We start from the raw sequence: 20,545 nt of genomic DNA, 5'->3' as shown, positions 1-20,545 counted from the left end.
TTATGTCATGGGTGATCTACATCTTAATTCCATCTACCGGCCTTGATTCCATAACCTTATTAAGCACAAATCTATCAATTGCTCACTTGAATGAGCCTCAGCAGCTTCAGTAAGGAGTGTCTTCCAGACTTCCACTGAGTAAATGGCTCAGCACTAATTTTAAGTTTCTGCCCCCTTCCTGTTCTGGACTCCCTCATGAGAGGAAATAGTTTCCATCTATCTACCAGCAACTCCTTTAATCATCTGAAAAGCCTCCATTAAATTATCCTCCATACTCTCTACTCAAATCAATACAACTCTAACAGCTATGCCATCTGCCCTTGTAATTTAACCCCTTTAGCCTGCTGTCATTTTGTTCACTTCATATGTGCAACATGGGTAACGGAATTCAACAGAGATGAACTCTCTGTTTGACCTGTCAATATGGTTCAGTATCATTCTACATTGTGTAACTATCAATAGAACAATAAAGACAACCAGGCTGGTAAATACAAAGATGTACTTTGGTGTTTGAAGATAGAAGAGAGATAAAGTGATCGTTGAACTCTTGAGTACTGTATCAGTACCAGGTGTCCTGTCGTACTTTTTGCCTTGGTGTTGATAATACTTTTAATTTATCTTAATTATTTGAATCATGACTTCTGACAATTCCAACCACTCTTCAACATCCAGGGTAAGTGACAGACTGGGAGGCAGTTCTCAATTAGCTAAAAGATAGTGGAAGTTAAAAACATTCAAAGAATAAGTTGAGCGAAACTCCAAATTCTCTTCTGTAATGTCCACCTTGTGACAAAGCAAACTTTCCGAGTATCTACTAAATCTTGTACAACATCATCTCCTGCAGTAGCAACTATATTTCACACTGGATATGATTAACTTCATGTGCACTTGTACTCTTGAAACTTGCTCTGAATCAGATGTTTGCCCCTTTCAGTAGTATTGAGTGAAATGACACTGAGAAATGTATCTGGGCCTCCAAGGCTGTGGCAGACCATACAGCACATCAAGATCTGTCAGCTGGTGTTGATACTCACGGTTATAGTAGAACTCATGCTTGAGTAACTGCACACTTCCATTCATGATTTAGAAGCTGCATATTATTCATCCAGCACTTCAGATAATATACAGCAGCCACATGAAAAATGTGCCTCTCCTGGAGAAAAGGTACTGGTTTCCTGCAAGGAGATCTGTCATATCTTTTTAAAGTGAGTTATTGTTCTGACACCAGAAACGCAGTGTTACAAAAAAGATATTATTAATTAGAAAGCAGGTTACCTTGGACCAAGTTCATCTTCACTACGCCACCCAAAGTCTCCAAATTTTTCATAGTGAGAGTTATAGTGATGTATCACCCGATAAACCATGGGGGAGGAGATCTCCATCAGTATGTTGTAGGCAGTTTGCTGTTCCTTCCCACTGGTGTAGCCATTAAATAGGCTATAGATCATCTCTGCTATTTCTGCACAAAATGTATAATGGTTAGAAGCAGGTTTAAGCCCCCTTGCAACGTGCTGAAGAATGCAGTCACATCAACTCTACATGATGATTTCTTCATCGAGGTAATGTGAAGGTTACTGATTAGTTTATTTAGTAATGACAAGTATGACCATAATTTTCAGATTTGGGTCGAATTTAAATCTCTAATGTCACCAAATATTTTCACATTAAACTCTTTGGTGTTTGGAAGTTTCTAAAAATCCAAAGGCATAAGTTCAAAGTCCAGGCTAAGGGTTCAGTGCAATACCCCAAAGGACTGCTGCCTTGTTGGAGGTTTTACTATATATTTCGATATCTAAATTATTTACATATAGCAGTGACCTTAACAATGAATCTTAGGGAATACCACAATCTCTCTGTATGACAAAGAACTATTTAGCACAAAAACAGGCCTTGGAGTGTAGGTTCATAGTTCCTTGAAAGCGGAGTCCCAGGTATTGGATTGGAGTGGTGCTGGAAAAGCACAGCAGTTCAGGCATCATCCGAGGAGCAGGAAAATCGACGTTTTGGGCAAAAGCCCTTCATCAGGAATAGGCTTCCTGATGAAGGGCTTTTGCCCGAAACGTCGATTTTACTGCTCCTTGGATGCTGCCTGAACTGCTGTGCTTTTCCAGTACCACACTAATCCAGAATTTGGTTTCCAGCATCTGCAGTCATTATTTTTACCTAGGAGTCCCAGGTAGACAGGGTAGTGAAGAATGTGCTTGGTATGTTTGGCTTTATTGGTCGGTGCATTGAGTATAGGAGTTAGAAGGTCAAGTTGTGACTGTACAGAATATTAGTTAGGCCGTTTTTGGAATACTGCGTGCAATTCTGGTCTCCCTCCTATCGGAAGGATGTTGTGAAACTTGAAAGGGTTCAGAAAAGATTTACAATGATGTTGCCAAGATTTGAGGGTTTGAGCTTTAGGGAGAAGCTGAATAGGCTGTTTTCCCTGAAGCATCAGAGGCTAAAGGGTGCCCTCAAAGAAGTTTGTAAAATCATGAGGGGCATGGATAGAGTGAATAGTCAAGATCTTTTTCCCAGGTTAGGGGAGTCCAAAATTAGAGGACATAGGATTAAGGCGAGAGGGGAAAGATTTAAAAGTGACCTGGAGGGCACTTTTTTCATGCAGAGGTGGTGCATGTATGGAATGAGCTGCCAGAAGAAGTGGTGGAGGCTGCTACAATTACATTTATAAGGCATCTGGATGGGTACCTGAATAGGAAGGTTGAGAGGGATTTTGGCCAAATACTGGCCAATGGCACTAGATTAATTTAGGATATCTGGTTGGCATGGATGAGTTAGATTGAAGTGTCTATTTTCATGCTGTACATCTCTATAACTCAGTGTTTTCTGCCCTTAAGCCAACTCATTTTTTTAATCCAAGGTGAAACTGACCTCTTATTTCATGACCTTCAATTCACGCAATATTTGTTAAAGTTTTCTTACAACCAAAGTCCATTGACTTCTGTTTGTCATTGTTCACTGTTACTTCATCAAGAAATTCAAACACATTACTGAAGCACAACTGGCCTTCTACAAATCTACAATGGCACACCTTAACTAACTCAAACCTCCTCAAGTATGTAATTTTTCATTAATCATTGGTTCTAAAAAAAACTCACCATTGATATTAAACTGACCAGCCTGGAATTAGTGAAAAAGCCTTACCCTATTTCTTGAATAAGAATATCACATCTGCCAGTTTACAATTCTCCAATGCCTTCCCACTTTGTATACAAGGTTAGAATATATGTTAGCTGACCTATCTCCTATCTTATCTTATCCTCCTTATCTTAGCTTCCCCATCCACCCTGGGATGAAAATCATCCAGGTCATTTGACTTACCTTCTTTAAGCACAATCAGCCTTTCCTGTCCTACTGATCAATCCCCCCCCCCCCCCACCCCATTTATTCCCTCTCCCATTTCTGCTTCCATTGATATTTTGTCAGCATGCTCTTAGCAAGCACTGATGCAAAGAATATATTAATTACTCTGGCCTTGCACTGACCTCTAAGATATATCTTCTATGTTCCTAATCATCCTTGTTCCACCTCTTGCTATCCGATCATCATTTATATGCCAGAGGAAGATTTGTATGCAACGTTGTATTCTGTTCTTCTAATTATTATTCTACCCTCACATTTGTTTACCCTGTTCATGTCTCTTCTCAATTTATTCTATTTGGCTGGTCTTTATAAGGCTCTGATCAGACAACAGAGTATTTCCTCTCACTCTCATTATCAAAGGGAGCCTGCAGGTCACTAGCTTTACCTCTTGCTGAAATACAGCCAGCTTGAGCCTGAAACATCTCCTAGTTCATTTCCCCAGTTCTGTTTTAGCTTTTCCCACCACATTTAGGTTCCAATTTACCCAAATTGACTCCTCTGTCAAGCCATAAGGTTAGTCTCTTCCAAGTTAGAAGTCCAAGTTTAGATTGTTCTGTTTTGGTGAACCGTAGTTAATCTAAGCTCTGTGAAATGATGGTCACTCATATCTCAGTGTTGTCCCACAGACACTTTGTTCAATTGTCCCACTTCATTGCCCAGGCACCAGATCCATCAATGCTGCCTTAATTGGACTGAGAACAAATTGTCAAGGAAACTCTTCTGATCATGTTTCCAATATTCCCCTGTCCTTTCTTCCCTTTATTATATCATTCCAGTTGATACTGGGTTGAACTCCCCCCAGTTATCATTACTCAGTTGTTCCTGCACATCTGTGTGATTTTCCTATATATTTGCTTCTCTCTCTCTCTATCATTACTTTAACTTTTCTGTATATATCCATGTAATGTACTAATACGCTTTTGTTCTGAATTCCACCCAAGTTTCCCATCCCAAGACATTCTCATGTTCCACCACTACAAAGTCTTCCTAATTAATTCTGCCATTACCACTTTCAGTTTTCTCCTCTATCTTTTCTACACTCCTTGTATGAAGTGCCTAGACTTTACCATTCTGAAACTACAGTTCCATTATAGCCACCACTTTATCTCCCATGCTAGTACTTTACTGATATTATCCATCAGACTCCAAATACTTACATACATTCAATCAAAGCCTACCCTTACATGCCTTGTATACCTCCTGGTCTGCTCCCGTCTAACATGGTACTACTTTTTTTCTCCAGTACCATCCAATACTCTGATTCTTTTATGCACTTCATTTCTCTTTTCTACTTCTGTACACTGGCTCCCATTCACTTGCAATTTTGTTTAAACCCTTGCCAACCAAACTGGTGAATCTGTCGAAAAGGACAGTGGTCCCAATCCATACGAAATGCAACCTATCCCTTTTGTATTGGTGCCTCCTGCCCCAGAATGATCTCACTACCCCAATGATCAGAAGCCTCATATATCATGGTTGTCATTGTCTAGATTGTGTGAATGAGTGTCAATCCTTTCTGTTCACCCATGACTCCACCTTCATACAACTGTTGTCTTGCTGAGATGCTAATCTACTGGCATCTTTAATTGTTTGAAATATTGTGTCAGTTAGCCAATGCTTGGAGACCACTCTATTAGATATGACATGGACTTTTCTATGGCTGCTAGTATAATCATTGGCATGACCATTGATTGTATTTCTTATCACAGCTGTAGGTGGAATGATTCAATCTGGATACCTTGGTTAGAACTCTTCATGTAGTCAAGGACAGAGCTTTCTTCATCACTGTTTCCTCTATCTTGCATCAGAGCATAAGAAATAACAGCAGAGGCAAGATCAAACTACCATAGTTTTAAGCAAAGATACAATGCACTGGAAACACCTCAAAGAATGTTTACTAGGTTGATTCCTGGGATGTAGAGGCCACCTTATGAGGGAAGATTGGGACTGTACCCATTGGACTTAAGTATGAGAGGTGCCCTTACTGAAACATTAAAGATTTTGACAGTGCTTGACGAGGTAAAGATTGGAGGGTATGCTTCCTCTCATGGGGAAATCTCGAACTAAGGGGCATAGTTTAAAGATATGGCTTCTTACTGTGTTTGCAGAGAAAAAAACAATCAGAAACAAGCCTTGTGGTGCTTAGGTGAGAAGCCAAAAATCAAATCAAATAGTCTTTTCATCTCCAGGGAATGCTGCTCCACATTTTTGTACCTTCCAGCTCAATGCTTCCTCTGTTCTGCTAATCTTTGCCTTCACTGGTGCTTCTAACACTCTGTGTCACAGCTTTTGCATTGTAAACATGCATTAAAAACTGCTGGCTTTGATTTTGTAAATGTGTAAGTAAATTTGTTCTTTGGAGAGTTTGTAGGTGCATTGAGAGGTGTTTTAAGCCTAGCTGAGGAACTGGGTTACATTAACTTTGGGGGTAAATGGCATCGGGAAGTGAGAGAAAGTAGTGCTCTCTACATCTTGCACCATAAATAAAAAAGCTGAAAATGCTGGAATGTTTTGGAGCTGTTACCTTTAAGAGAGTTCCAGACTCTAAGTAATACTTGTCTTTGGTGAGGATGGTGAAGGAGTGTCAAGGCAAAACTGCCTGTCAGTTTCATGTGATATGGTTAATTTCTTTCACAGTCTCTTGAGACAAGTATCTTGAAGACACTAAGTCGTAGTGATGATGAATGACTAACTGCCTTCACTTGAAAATACCTAAATGTAGCAATTCCTGGAAAGAGTCTGGCTTGAATCAAATAACCTCACAAATCAGTCTGTGAAAATTGTTAGATAAGACTTACTACACAGATGTAAAGTCAGTGAGTTCATCACAAAAAAGAACTACAGTGCGGCAATGATATTGCTTGCAGATTCTACTATATAAAAAGAGAGTCAATGGTTTTCAATTTCAGGAGGTATTTTCTTTCTTTCAGTAAAGTGAGTGAAGTGAGTCCAATTTGCAAACTTTTGACCTTCAGCACTCTTCAGACAGGAGGGAGATATAAACTGACATAACTGTAATTGTTCCATGAAACACCTTTGCCTCTGATGATACAGTAATTCTGAAATCCTGAAACTCTAATGCGTTTAACTAATGTCACCTGGTTAAGGTCAGGATTAGCAAAGCGAAGAGTAAGTAATTCATCCAATTTTCAAAAGGGTTACAATCGAACGTTTCAGTTGAATAAGCTAAAGCCAGAGCAAACACAGGAAATCGTGTGATCTTTGTGCCAAAACAGAGTTAACATTGATTTGAAGAGACAAGTCCTGATGTGTGGAGATTCCTCACACAATGAGTTCCATATCTCGGCTATACTCCATTGAACCCGTGCAGGGGTGCGGTGAGAGGCAGAGGGGTGGGGCGGGGGGAGGGGGTTTCTGCAAAGTGATGTGGAAGTACGAGACATGAGGCGAGAGGTTAGTGTGGTTGCTAAATGTTGCACAGCGCACTGAGTTGGCTGTCTCACCAAAGAGGGTAATGTATAGGGTAAGCAGCATATAAGGATATGCCTGTTTTCTTACAAGCATTATAAAGACACTCTGCATGTAGCAGCTTCACTTGCATTATGTAGCCCACAGTAAAGCAAACACAATGAAAGATTGGTGGTAGTGAATTGTACTGAACAGTGGTTAACTTATACCTTTTACTAGTAGAGGTGGTAAATACCACAAGATACTGGAAATGATCATCTTGGAAAATATAAGAAGGTCCTTAAGCTGGAGAAGTTGAAGAATCTCTGCCCTGTCTCATTCCTATCACTGGAAGGGATTGGGGAGCAGATTAGTGGGGTGTGGAGGAGGCACAGTTAGACCTTTGAATACCTGTGAATTCCACACAATTCTTAACTGTCCATCACACGACAACATGAGAATTACAGATCAAGATATCAGGCTGCTACTCATCTCTACTTAATTAGATTTACATGAAGACTGATTATTGTCACAATTGTGGTCCATGGTTCTGATGTAACTGTGAAGCCATTTCACTCATCCTTCATCTTTAGTAGGAAGAATGGACTATTTTCTAAATGGGGAGAAAATTCAGAAAACTGAAGTGAAAAGAGACTTGGGAATCCTAGTCCAGGTTTCTATTAAGGTTAACTTGCAGGTTGAGTTGGTAGTTAGGAAGGCAAATACAATGTTGTCTTTCACCTTGAGAAGACCAGAATATTAAAGCAGGGATGTACTTCTGAAGCTTTATAAGGCTCTAATCAGACAACAGAGTATTGTGAGCAATGTTGGGCCCCATACCTCCGGAAAGATGTATTGGCCCATAAGCTGGTCCAGAGGAGATTCACAAGAACGATTCCAGGAATTAAAAGCTTAACATATGAGGAATAGTTGAGGAATCTGGGACTACACTCGATGGAGTTTAGAAGGATGAGGAGGGATCTTATTGAAACTTACTGAAGGGCCTGGACAGAATGGATGTTGGGAAGATGTTTCCATTGACAGGAGAGACTAGGACCCAATGGCATAGACTCAGAGTAAAGGGAAGACCTTTTAGAATGGAGATAAGGAGAAACTTCTTCAGCCAGAGAGTGGGGAATCTGTGGAATTCATCACCACAGAATATTGTAGAGACCAGGTCATTGAGCATACTTAAAACAGAGATAGATAAGTTTTAGATTGCCAAGGGGATGAAAGGTTACAGGGAGAAAGTAGGAAACAGGGGTTGAGAAATGTATCAGCCATGATTGAATGGCAGAGCAGATTCGATGGGTCGAATGGCCTAATTTCTGCTCCTATGTCTTATGGTCTTATCTCCCCACATTGCTCACTATGTCTCATCGTCTTATCCATACCTCCTGATTAAACTTATTTTTTTCTCCAGTTTGCTTTATGATGTTCTTCACTCTCAGCTTATACCTTTCTTCCTTAGTTTTCATGAACAAATTTCACTGTGGCTAAGTAAAAAGCACAAACTAAAGAGAAGGTGAAAATAGTATTCATTTATCCCAAAAGTGCAGATTACTTCATTAGCAGGTTAAGATAGTTTGATAATTCTGGTGATTTCGCAGGCCGTGAGGTCAGTCTGAGTCATAAATCCTGGTACCTCTGTCTGGAGCTGATTAAAAGTGATAACAGTACGAAGAGCATCATCAGCCAAAATGAAATGTGAAAACAGGAAAATTAAATAGTATGCACACAAACTATTAAAAAGTGAGGAGAGAAATAACAGAATCAGCTGCAATAAAGCTTTTTCTTGCTGTTAGAATTTTTAAAATAAGACAATAAATTTAAAGGAAAAGCCATTCAAAATCCGAATGAAGGCATTTCCACCAGCGATGATGTTAAAAACTAGGATCCATCGATTTAGTTACACATATATCCCAGAGGGAATTCAGGAGAAATGACTTTACCCAGAGACTGGTTAGAACCATGACAATTGTACTGAATATGATGAATGTATTTAAGCTAATTTTGACAAGTACATAAGGGGAGAAAAATGATATAAACTTATGCTGTTGAAAAATGTTAAGAGAACGCTCATGTGAGAAATGGAAATGCAACAGATAAGTTGTGTTACTTTGCAGCAAAAGATACTTTTGAAAGAATTCCAGTAAAAATGGCGTTCTTGGTTTGAAATGAACTGCTGTTATGCTGCTTGGGTTGCTACTGTGACACTCATACAGTGGAACTACACACCAAGAGCATCCAACAAATAGTCCAGCTCATTGGAGGTTCTGTTTGACAAAGTGAGGAAGAATAACTTACCTTCTGCCTTGATGTCATCAATCAGAGGGCAGGAGGTTCTCGTTGTGACTGTGCTTGGCTCAGAGCGTCTCCCTCTACTGTCCAAAGCATACAACGTAAACCTGAAAGAATGAGAGAGTACAATCCATATAAAAGTCTAGGGAGATTAGCACAGGTGTCATAAAGGTGAGACATGTGTGCATGAGTTAGGATACTATATGGAAGTGATAAGTAAATTACACTAAATGCCTGAATGTGAAAATTATGATCTCCACGTCACTGTAATTTTATTTTCCATCACAACAATTATCCTGAGAATATGGTCCTATGAATTGGCCAAGAACATTGGAGATCAAAATTCCAATTCTGCTGTCATTCAATATTTCAATCAATATTGTCATTGCAGAGAGATTAGAAACCATGTTCTTCTAGATTTCCTCTCACAGTCCAGGATGTGCAAGTTAGATGGATTGGCCATGCTAAATTGCCCATAGTGTTCAGGGACATGCAAGTCAGATGGATTAACCATGGGAAATGCAGGATTCCAGAGATAGGGTAGGGGAGGTGGATCTGGGTGGGGTGCTCTTTGGACGGTCTGTGTGGATGGGTCAAATGACTTTCACAATGTAGGTGGTCTATACTACTAAATTACTATCCATTGTATGTTCTTACTCTGAACACTGCAAGTAATATTTTCAGAGGAGTAGAATATCCTTGAGGGGGACTGTTAGCTCTGATAGCTAGGAGTCAGAGCATTGTACAGAGACCAATGCCTGTTGCCAATTAAGGTAAACCTTGTCATGCTTCATAGCACAATCAAAATATATGCCATGGTTTGATGGCCATCAAATAAACAAGGATGCTAGCTAGAAAGGAAAAAAAAAATCCCTGCTGAGTTAAACAAAAAGTGAATATATCTCTTTTTCCAATCAAGATGAAAAATGAGAGGGAGTTAAGCAATTATCTAATAAGAGATACCAGTCAGAGGTGATGTATTATTATTGCTTGATCAGGTTATTGCTTCAGTCAGCCTGCTTGTGACCATATAGTGCAAGCCTTGTGTTTTATCATGGTTCAAATTCTCTTGAAGAATGAAAGCACATGATTGGGGTCCACTTGCAAATTAGTCACTGTCATTTTAGAGGCTGACAATGAAGAATAGAGATGGCTACAGCAGGGTGGTAAGGCAGAGTAAGGATATTTCAAATGGGAAGCAAACAAATCTCTTACAACTTGCACACAGATGTCTATCTAGACTGTTTGATTTTTTCCCGGGGGGAACAACCTCTTATTTTGCAAAGTAGGAAAATGAACTTTGCAAAACTAAATTTTGTAAGAACATTGCATGAGAAGGCAGTGTACTGAAAGATTCAAAGATAACCAATGTTCCTATTATGAAGATGCATGTAAACAATAGAGACACAGACAGGCAATGTCGACAGAACCTGAAAACAGAGACAAGCATACACACATCTCTGAAGAACTTTCTTTCAGGGTATCATTTGAGGACAGAGGCAAGAGATTTAAACACAACCACTGAGCTGAAATGGGACTTTCCTACATCAAAATCACAGGGAAGAAACCGTTACCAAGTTCCCATGTTGAACTGGCCATGCACAGTTTTTGCTGAGGTCCATGGAATAGGGGAGCTGATGTAGTCACCTGAAGCTAAAGTACAGCAAAGCTGCTTTGCTCAATTCCTGTCAGTCCAAAATTAGTGAAATATGGTCCAGGTTTAGAGGCTGTCTGAAGTGCTGGATATCAACACTCTGTCACCTCAAAAGAAAAATGAAAAACGCATTCTTGTGTTATTTCCACAGCATGACATTATGAAATCAGGAATTTTGGGCACAGTGTGAGCATGTCAAGTTTGCGAAGGATTCTGAGCTCTCTGATTAGTTAGGTGGCAACACTCTGCCCTGCAAGAATAACATTAGAAATAATAGCAGGAAAAGGCTATTTAGCCCCTCAAGCCTGCCTCGCCACTAAACGAGACCATGGTTGAACTGCCTCAGGGCCCCAACTCCTCTTTCGTGCCAGCTTAGCCGAGCTATCAACTCCTTGAAGTTCTAATAATCAATTCACTTCCTCTTCAAATGCATTTACTGATGGAGCCTGCACTGCTCTCTGGAATCGGGAATGTCTGACATTCACTACCCTCTGGTAGAAATTCCTTCACATCTCAATTTTAAACAAATGTCCTCTTATTCTCTAACTATGTCCTCTAGTTTGAGATTTCTTAACTTGTGTAAATATCTTCTCAACATCAACCCTGTCAAGCCACTGTCAATGCATAAAAATAACCTGTTTATTCATTCTTGATAAGTTGACCCCTTTCTATCAGGAATCAGCCCAGTGATTCTATTTTGGTTAGCTTCCAATGATAGAATATCTTTTTGTCAATACAGGGACCAAAATTGCGCATTGTACTCGCGTTGTGGTCTCATCCATACCCTGTACAGTTGTAATGGGACTTCCTTGTCTAACTTCAATAACCTTGAAATAAAGGCCAAAGGAAAATAATTGATTGCAAAACTTTCAATAAGTAACCCAGGATAGTTCAAGGGTCAATGAGAAGGAGTTCTGAGGACAGTTTAGGTTTGACAGAAACAGGGACAGACTCTCTGGAGTGCTTATTTTTGGCTGACAGGCATGGAAGAAATCAAGAGCAGTTAACTCGATCTATGTAGTCAGACTCCCAAAAGAGGCTTGGGGAATGGATACTGAGAGACATGTCTGACACGGTGACGTTCACTGCTGGTGAACGAGTACTGAAGTTTCAGAGTTCAGGGGAACATGAACTCGCGACAGGACGGTGATTGACTAGAACAGGACCAGCTATTGAGGCAGTCCACGATGGAATGGCAATTGGAAAAGAATTTCAAGGCCAGATCTGAAAAAGTGAATTTCTTGTGAAGTTTAATGCGATGCGATGACTCACCATTTTATTAATGTGTGTGAGGAGTTGTTTATAAATCTGAGAGATCTATGATGATCGCATTTGTTCTGTGATGTGCACTGTGGGATGTTTGATCACAGTGTGTCACACATGTTTACCACATGTTACTTCTGCCTATTAGAAACAAGCTGTACATGTATTGATGATTGCATTACTGTTCCGAATTGTAAAGCTTTTCTTGTTTAAACCTGTGGAATCTGACGGCTTTTTCTTTCTTTTAGTCGTCTCTGGATCTCATCTTCACTTTAAAACAAAACGTTTTTGGTCCCTAGTCAGATCAAAGCATTATTTGGTGATCTCATCCATGATCATAACAGTAAAGGTGGTCATCTGGTCTTCAATCATAACAACTATAGGAAACAAACTCATGCATATGGCCATAGCTTGAGGAAAAGCAAACTTCAAATTTTACACCCAGAGAAGTAAATCACTTCATTTTAAACACTGACATTGATTATAATTTTGAAGAAAATTAAATTAATGTTATTTAAAATGTTGACCTACTGGGGCACTCAGTACATATCAAGGGAGATGTGTTTATACCTTGCATTTGAGAGTGTTCATTTTAAGGAATTCATAAACTGCTTGGGAATACAATGTTGTGACTCTGCCTGGCAGATGGCTGTTTTGGGTTTGTAAGCTGCACACAGAAACTAGTTTGCTGTAATGTCTGCTTCATAACTTGAAATAGTGTTTTACTTTTTTAAGTAACATAACCTACAAAGTTAATCAATCCCTGACGATCGTTTGATTATTAAAACATCGAGATTAAGATGAGAGAGGTGCGACTGGACTAAAAATCAAGCAAATGCTCTGGGAACAGGGATTCAAATCCCAATGTGGCTGGTGAAACTTGAATTCAATTAATGAATATGGAATATAAAGCTTGTCTCCTAATGGTGACCATCAAACTATAACTGATAGTGATAATGATCCAGCTAACGTCTTTAGGACGTTTTCCTTACCTGCTCCAGCCTACATATGACTCCAGACACACTTAAGGTGAGGTTCAAGGAGAACTAGAGATGGGAGACAGATGCTGCCCCTGCCATGGACACCCAGATCCCATTGAAGACTGAGGGAAAAACAAAACTCATTGCTACAAAGACAAGGCTCAGAAGAAAACTTTTCAACCATCAGGCCTTCATGTGCAAGATAACCATTCACGTTATCCAATTCTCCTGCTTGAATCCTTACCACTCTGGAAGGCAGTGAGCAAAGTTTTGTTCTGATTGTGTGTGTCACCACTGCCAGATTTTATCAGATGGCCCGAATGTTATGTGTTGGCATATACAATGAGTGTTGGGTATTATTTGGCCAATCTTTCCACACTAAATGTCTCTGGATGCACACATGCAACAGGAGTCTGTTGGTACTGAATCATGTCATGACCACAATTTGGAATGCTGAAACACTGTGGATATATTTAACTTATGATTTGGAGATGCCGGTGTTGGACTGGGGTGTACAAAGTTAAAAATCACACAACACCAGGTTATAGTCCAACAGGTTTAATTGGAAGCACACTAGCTTTCGGAGCGATGCTCCTTCATCAGGTGATTGTGGAGGGCTCGATCATAACACAGAATTTATAGCAAAAATTTGCAGTGTGATGTAACTGAAATTATACATTGAAAAATGTATAATCAACAGACAATCAATTTTTCAATGTATAATTTCAGTTACATCACACTGCAAATTTTTGCTATAAATTCTGTGTTACGATCGAGCCCTCCACAATCAACTGATGAAGGAGCGTCACCCCGAAAGCTAGTGTGCTTCCAATTAAACCTGTTGGACTATAACGTGGTGTTGTGTGATTTTTATATTTAACTTATGTGACCATCTGAAGAGAAATACCAATGGAATTTTCTACTTATAGATGCAAAGGGAATTTCAAACAACAGTCCTTCAAAGAGCTTAAGAGCCAAGCCAAAAACAGACTGGACTGTGATCTCTTATAGCTACAAAGATACCCAGGTTCTAACAACACCCTATTCATCAGCAACTCATCCCTTGTGGATTATGTTCTAAACAGGAGGCATGGTTCCTCTGACAAATACACAAGGGCAGGGGTTAAAAAGACCAGTCTCAACTCAACTAGTTCATGCTTACTGGATTGCATGTTCTCATGTATACTACGATTTTAGCAATAAAATGCTGTGAAAGTTACAGTGGAAGACTGTCCTCACATTAGCCCAGTGTTGCAGGTAAAGACCTTCTCACCTTTTAGTACTAGTTAGCTTGCAGACAAATAGCCAGACAAAATGAAATAATGAAAGCAAAAGGACTTTCTCTCACCCTGAATTTGAAAACCACCTTAGTTCATTGCAACAAGGTTAAATTTGAAAAGGCCCTTCCTTGATTTTTCTTGATCCCATCCCTATGTCCCAGACCAAAAGAATATATCCTTTAAAAAGGAGTCAATTTTGCTTGACGTGCTTGACTAAGATAATTAGCTACAAAACACAAGAAGAATTAATCACACAACATACAAAAATTAGAAATAAGAGGTGAATTCAAAAAGCTAAAAGTGAAAGAAGACAGAAAAATAGATCAGTCTCTGAATTATTCATGAAGAATAGATACTTGAACATCGTGGCCATTCCAGTTCAGGTTATCAGTGGAGTTGACATTGTTAGTTAAACAATCAGTTTCATGATCCTTAGTTTGTTTGATTGGTTGAGATTCTGTGGTTCTGATTCCTTTTGACTGTGAGTGAATTTCAACATTTAGGATTTGGAGGTGCCAGTGTTGGACTGGAGTGGACGAAGTTAAAAAAAACACACAACACCAGGTCATAGTCCAACAGGTTTATTTGGAAGCATAGCTTTTGAAGCACTGTTCCTTCATCAGGTGGATGTGGGGTATAAGATCGTAAGATACAGAATTTATAGCAAACATTACAGTGTGATGCAACTGAAATTATATATTGGAAAAGACCTGGAATGTTTGTTAAGTCTCTCACCTTTTCGAATGATCATGTTGGTTTCAGTTCTTTCATGTCTAAATCCCAAAACTTTTTTTTTAGTTACGTGAAAGCTAGTGCTCCCAAATAAACCTGTTGGACTATGACCTGGTGTTGTGTGATTTTTTTAACTTTGTTCACTCCAGTCCAACACTGGCACCTCCAAATCCTAAATGTTGAAATTCACTCACAGTCAAAAGGAAGCAGAACCACAGAATCTCAACCAATCAAACAAACTAAGGATCATGAAACTGATTGTTCAACTAACAATGTCAACTCCACTGATAACCTCAACTGGAATGGCCATGATGTTCAAGTATCTATTCTTCATGAATAATTCAGAGACTGATCTATTTTTCTGTCTTCTTTCACTTTTATCTTTTTGAATTCATCTCTTATTTCTAATTTTTGTATGTTGTGTGATTAATTCTTCTTGTTTATTGTAGCTAATTATCTTAGTCAAGCACGTCAAGCAAAATTGACTCCTTTTTAAAGGATATATTCTTTTGGTCTGGGACATAGGGATGGGATCAAGAAAAATCAAGGAAGGGCCTTTTCAAATTTAACCTTGTTGCAATGAACTAAGGTGGTTGGGAGAATAAGGAAGGAAAGCCAATTCATCCCTCCTCAACTGACAGCTAAATAGTTTGGGGTGTCCTGTCTGGAACTCGAACAAATTGGGGAACCTCAATGGGGGTCTGGTTGTAATAAAAAATGCATAAGCTCTGGCTGCTTAGTTTTTCAAAAGGGGCATGACAGCGTTTCGTGATGTGTTTGTACGTCATTTATTTCAATTGCTGCAACTCCTGAGATCAATTACAGTTTAACTATTGGGTAGGCTGGGTCATTGAATGTATTCAAAGTTGAGTTCAACAGGTTTGATCATAAGAGAAGAAATACATAATTTTTTTTGACAGATCCAAAGGTTGTAAATATTAATGTTTTGTGGATATCTGAGTGTCCTTGCACAAGAAACATGCAGACTTAACAAGCAGTTTTAAAAACTGTCACTGTTATGGCCATAATTCTTGTCACTTGTTACATGGGGTTTGAAGTATAAAATAAAGACATCCTGCTGAATTTACAAACTGTTTGGTGAAATCACACTTGAGGACGGTGGACAGGTTTGGTATCCATATTTGAAAAAGGTTATATTTGCAGTAGTGACAGTGAATCATAGAACCTATACAGAGCAAATAGAGGTTTTTTGGCCCATCACGTCTGCACTGACTGTCCAAGGAGCATCCCTCCCAGACCCAGCATCCCACCCTATCCCTGTAGTACCCCTTGTACCATTGCTAATCCAACTAGCCTGCACAGCTTTGGACTGTGGCAGGAAAGGGAAGAACATGCAAACTCCACGTAGATAGTCACCCAAGACTGGAATCGAACGTAGGTACCTGGCACTGTGAGGCAGCAGTGTTAATTGCTGTGCAATTGATTGAGCTCCAAAATGAGAGGGTGATGAAAAGCTAAGTAGATTAGATTAACACTTGCTGGAAGAATGAGGGTGATCTCATTGGAAAATGCAACATTCTGAAGGGGTTTGACACAGATGAAGTTTAAAGTTTGATTCCACTGTCTAGCGAATCTTGGACAAGTGGGGCCTCCTCAGGGTTAAGGGGACAGGGATGAAAAGAAATATCTTTAAAATTCTCCAGCAATGGGCATATTTTAGGCTGAATTAGAAGATTTTGGTAAAGACCGTGTTTTACCAGTTTTCTGTATTTTTGATTTTGGATTGAAATGAGAAAATAAATGTTTTAAAACTCAAAGAGTTCCAAAGGATTACTTCAATATTTTTGGAAACAAGTGATGTGAAACTCATTGCAAGCACTGCTGACACAGCTGCTGGTTCAAGCAGTAGCTGGAGAATGTGCAGACAGCTGGAACCAAGGACTGTGTAAAAAAGGAGATTCAGCCAGCAACAAATAACTGATTGGTTTGAGAATTTGTGACCAATTATTGATGACAAAGGCCTTCTGCCTGACAACACGATATGATTGGTTCCCAGCTGGCTGAATCGGTAGGAGCTGTGAACAGGAGAAGGAAGAGTCATCAGATCCCAACCAGCTCAGCAGCTCTCTCAATTCTTGGCAGTAAAAAAAAATTAAGCTTGAAGAAAAACAAATTATCTTTCCTTGAGCAGTTATCCAACTCAGGGACCTTTTCTAAAGATGAACTAGTTATCCTGTACCCCCTGCCAACCAACGAAAGTATCCAGAGAAGGAAGACCAAGAAACAAAGTTCTGATGAACACAGTATACTCAGGATATCCTGTAAACAGATACTTGCTGATGGCTCATAATCATATATCTGCAGCTAGATTCTACTTATTTTTAATAAATAGTAATTCTTGTTAAGTTCAGCAAACTGGTTTGTGCTTTCTGCCAACCTGGGTATAAAAGACAAACAAATTGGGCACTTCTGTAAAATGAAACTTTAACTTCTGTGATGCCTCTGGGTTCAGTGGGCCCTGACTTGCAGCAAGGCAATACATGATTTGGCCCAGACCCCCCTCAAAATATTTTCAGAAGGTAGCCCAGACCCTAACATTTTCTTATTTTAAAGGTAGATGTGAAATGGATATTCCAGGAAGGTGCAGCTGGTCAGACCACTCTGCGCTAAGCAGAACAGAATTTATTTAAACACTACAGTTGAAACATGAACAAAAGAAAATGGAATTTAGAATAACTTAGCTATTGGAAAACATTATTGATCCGATACAGCCATTATTACGAGTTAACTGTTCCAATACAGTAACATCCCACAAACACACCTCTCGGCAAAAAGGTAAATTCAAACACAGATTTTTACAGGTAGAAGGGAACAATTTACAAAGAGATTTCAGAAGAAGGTCAGAGAAGTTCTTTACTGAAGCTTGCAACTCCTCTGACCCTCACATCTTGCGAGTGCTACAGATAAACTGGAGAAAACCTGAACTGGGAGAACTGGCCACCCCTCTTCCATTGTTAATCTAGCCTGTTCCTAGACTCTTTGGCACCTCTGCCTTCACAACTATTTTCAAGAAAACCAAGAACCAAATAACCTTTCTGAAGTGATAGTATTGTCACACCAGTTAGATGTATGATTTTGGCTGAGGTGTTGTCATGGAGATAGCAATGGGCAACTCCAGGCTTCATGCTTCTGGGACTTGAACGTAGAATATAGTAATGCCTCAAACATTGAAAGTCAACTTGCCAACCAATCATCACCCTTTACTCTCACAGCATAAATTGAGGTGATCATTTGAAATTTGACATTCTTGCATCAGTCCTGATTAGTGTCAGAGTAAAGGCTTCAGCAACATGTACCTTTTTACAGCAACATTCAGATTATAAGGTCAGAAAAAAAAGGCCACGTTATACTCCATCTGCCACCTTTTTGCCCACTCATGCAATCTGCTTGGCACTCACTTTGTGTTCCTCCACTCAGTTTATATTCTTAGCTGATGTTGAAATGTCAAGAAAAATAAAATAAGTTATTATAAAGATTGTAAATAGCTGAGGCTCCAACTTTGAAGTACTCCACTTAGTTAATGCATTGGCTGGTTACATAATTTTAAATAATATTGATTTAAAGAAGACTTGAATATGAGTCAATGCAATAACCAACATTACCATAAAAATATTGGAAAATTATCATTAAGAAAATATGAGGGAAGAACAGGTAGGAACAAATTACTGCAGGTCCTGAAATCTGTATTAAAATAATAAATATTGATTGTTGTTTTCAGTACAGATTCCAGCATCTGCAGTAATTTGTTCCTACATTTGTTTGATCGACTGCCACATCTCTTTGAGGAATGCCTATCCTGTTTTGCTCTTCCCTATGAGAAAGTGAGGACTGCAGATGCTGGTGATCAGAGCTGAAAATGTGTTGCCGGAAAAGCGCAGCAGGTCAGGCAGCATCCAAGGAGCAAGAGAATCGATGTTTTGGGCATGAGCCTTTCTTCAGGAATGAGTAGAGTGTGCCAAGCAGGCTAAGATAAAAGGTAGGGAGGAGGGACTTGGGGGAGGGGCGTTGGAAATGCGATAGGTGATAGGAGGTTAAGGTGAGGGTGATAGACCGGAGTAGGGGTGGGGGCGGAGAGGTCAGGAAGAAGATTGCAGGTTAGGAAGATGGTGCTGAGTTCGAGGGTTGGGACTGAGACAAGGTGGGGGGAGGGGAAATGAGGAAACTGGAGAAATCTGAGTTCATCCCTTGTGGTCGGAGGGTTCCCAGGCGGAAGATGAGGCTCTCTTCCTCCAACCGTCGTGTTGCTATGGTCTGGCGATGGAGGAGTCCAAGGACCTGCATGTCCTTGGTGGAGTGGGAGGTGGAGTTGGGTTGCTTGGGTTGGGTGGTTGGGTTGGTTGGTCCGGGTGTCCCAGAGGTGTTCTCTGAAATGTTCCGCAAGTAGGTGGCCTGTCTCCCCAATATAGAGGAGGCCACATCGGGTGCAGCGGATACAGTAAATGATGTGTGTGGAGGTGCAGGTGAATTTGTAGCGGATATGGAATGATCCCTTGGGGCCTTGGAGGGAAGTAAGGGGGGAGGTGTGGGCGCAAGTTTTGCGTTTCTTATGGTTGCAGGGGAAGGTGCCGGGAGTGGAGGTTGGGTTGGTGGGGGGTGTGAACCTGACAAGGGAGTCACGGAGGGAGTGGTTTTTTCAGAACGCTGATAGGGGAGGGGAGGGAAATATATCCCTGGTGGTGGGGTCCGTTTGGAGGTGGTGGAAATGACGACGGATGATATCATGGGAGGGGTGGGGCTCAAGGGCGGAGGAGCGGGAAGTGGAGGAGATGTGGTGGAGAGCATCGTCGATCACGTCTGGGGGGAATTTGCGGTCTATGAAGAAGGAGGCCATCTGGGTTGTTCGGTATTGGAACGGGTCCTCCTGGGAGCAGATGTGGTGGAGACGAAGGAATTGGGAATATGGGATGGCGTTTTTACAGGGGGCAGGGTGGGAGGAGGTGTAGTCTAGGTAGCTATGGGAGTCGGTCGGTTTATAGTAAATGTCCATGTCACATTTACTATAAACCGACCGACTCTCACAGCTACCTAGACTACACCTCCTCCCACCCTGCCCCCTGTAAAAACGCCATCCCATATTCCCAATTCCTTCGTCTCCACCACATCTGCTCCCAGGAGGACCCGTTCCAATACCGAACAACCCAGATGGCCTCCTTCTTCATAGACCGCAAACTCCCCCCAGACGTGATCGACGATGCTCTCCACCACATCTCCTCCACTTCCCGCTCCTCCGTCCTTGAGCCCTGCCCCTCCAATCACCGCCAGGACAGAACCCCACTGGTCCTCACCTACCACCCAACCAACCTCCATATACATCATATCATCCGTCGTCATTTTCGCCACCTCCAAACGGACCACACCACCAGGGATATATTTCCCTCCCCTCCCCTCCCCTATCAGCGTTCCGAAAAGATCACTCCCTCTGTGATTCCCTTGTCAGGTCCACACCCCCACCAACCCAACCTCCACTCCCGGCACCTTCCCCTGCATCCGCAAGAAATGCAAAACTTCCGCCCACACCTCCCCCCTTACTTCCCTCC

The 20,545-nt window shown here is 40.6% G+C and overlaps 1 protein-coding gene across 4 annotated transcripts in view; it reads right to left on the bottom strand.

The window, feature by feature from the left end:
* Positions 1-20,545, bottom strand: part of LOC140469697 (astrotactin-2-like) — a 1,585,258-nt gene that overhangs the window by 37,412 nt on the left and 1,527,301 nt on the right. For 3 of the 4 annotated variants that reach the window (XM_072566452.1, XM_072566453.1, XM_072566455.1), the window contains 2 exons: positions 9,085-9,185; positions 1,276-1,459 (listed from right to left, as the gene is read on the bottom strand). In XM_072566452.1, the coding sequence (XP_072422553.1) occupies positions 1,276-1,459; positions 9,085-9,185 (285 nt within the window). Of the gene's footprint in view, positions 1-1,034; positions 1,188-1,275; positions 1,460-9,084; positions 9,186-20,545 lie in introns of all 4 variants that reach the window. The other variant, XM_072566454.1, reaches the window with a different exon arrangement.

The sequence above is a fragment of the Chiloscyllium punctatum genome, chromosome 49 (genome assembly GCF_047496795.1).
Source record: "Chiloscyllium punctatum isolate Juve2018m chromosome 49, sChiPun1.3, whole genome shotgun sequence".
NCBI lineage: Eukaryota > Metazoa > Chordata > Chondrichthyes > Orectolobiformes > Hemiscylliidae > Chiloscyllium > Chiloscyllium punctatum.
Note: the sequence above shows the minus strand (reverse complement) of the source record. Positions and strands in the feature narration are given on the sequence as shown.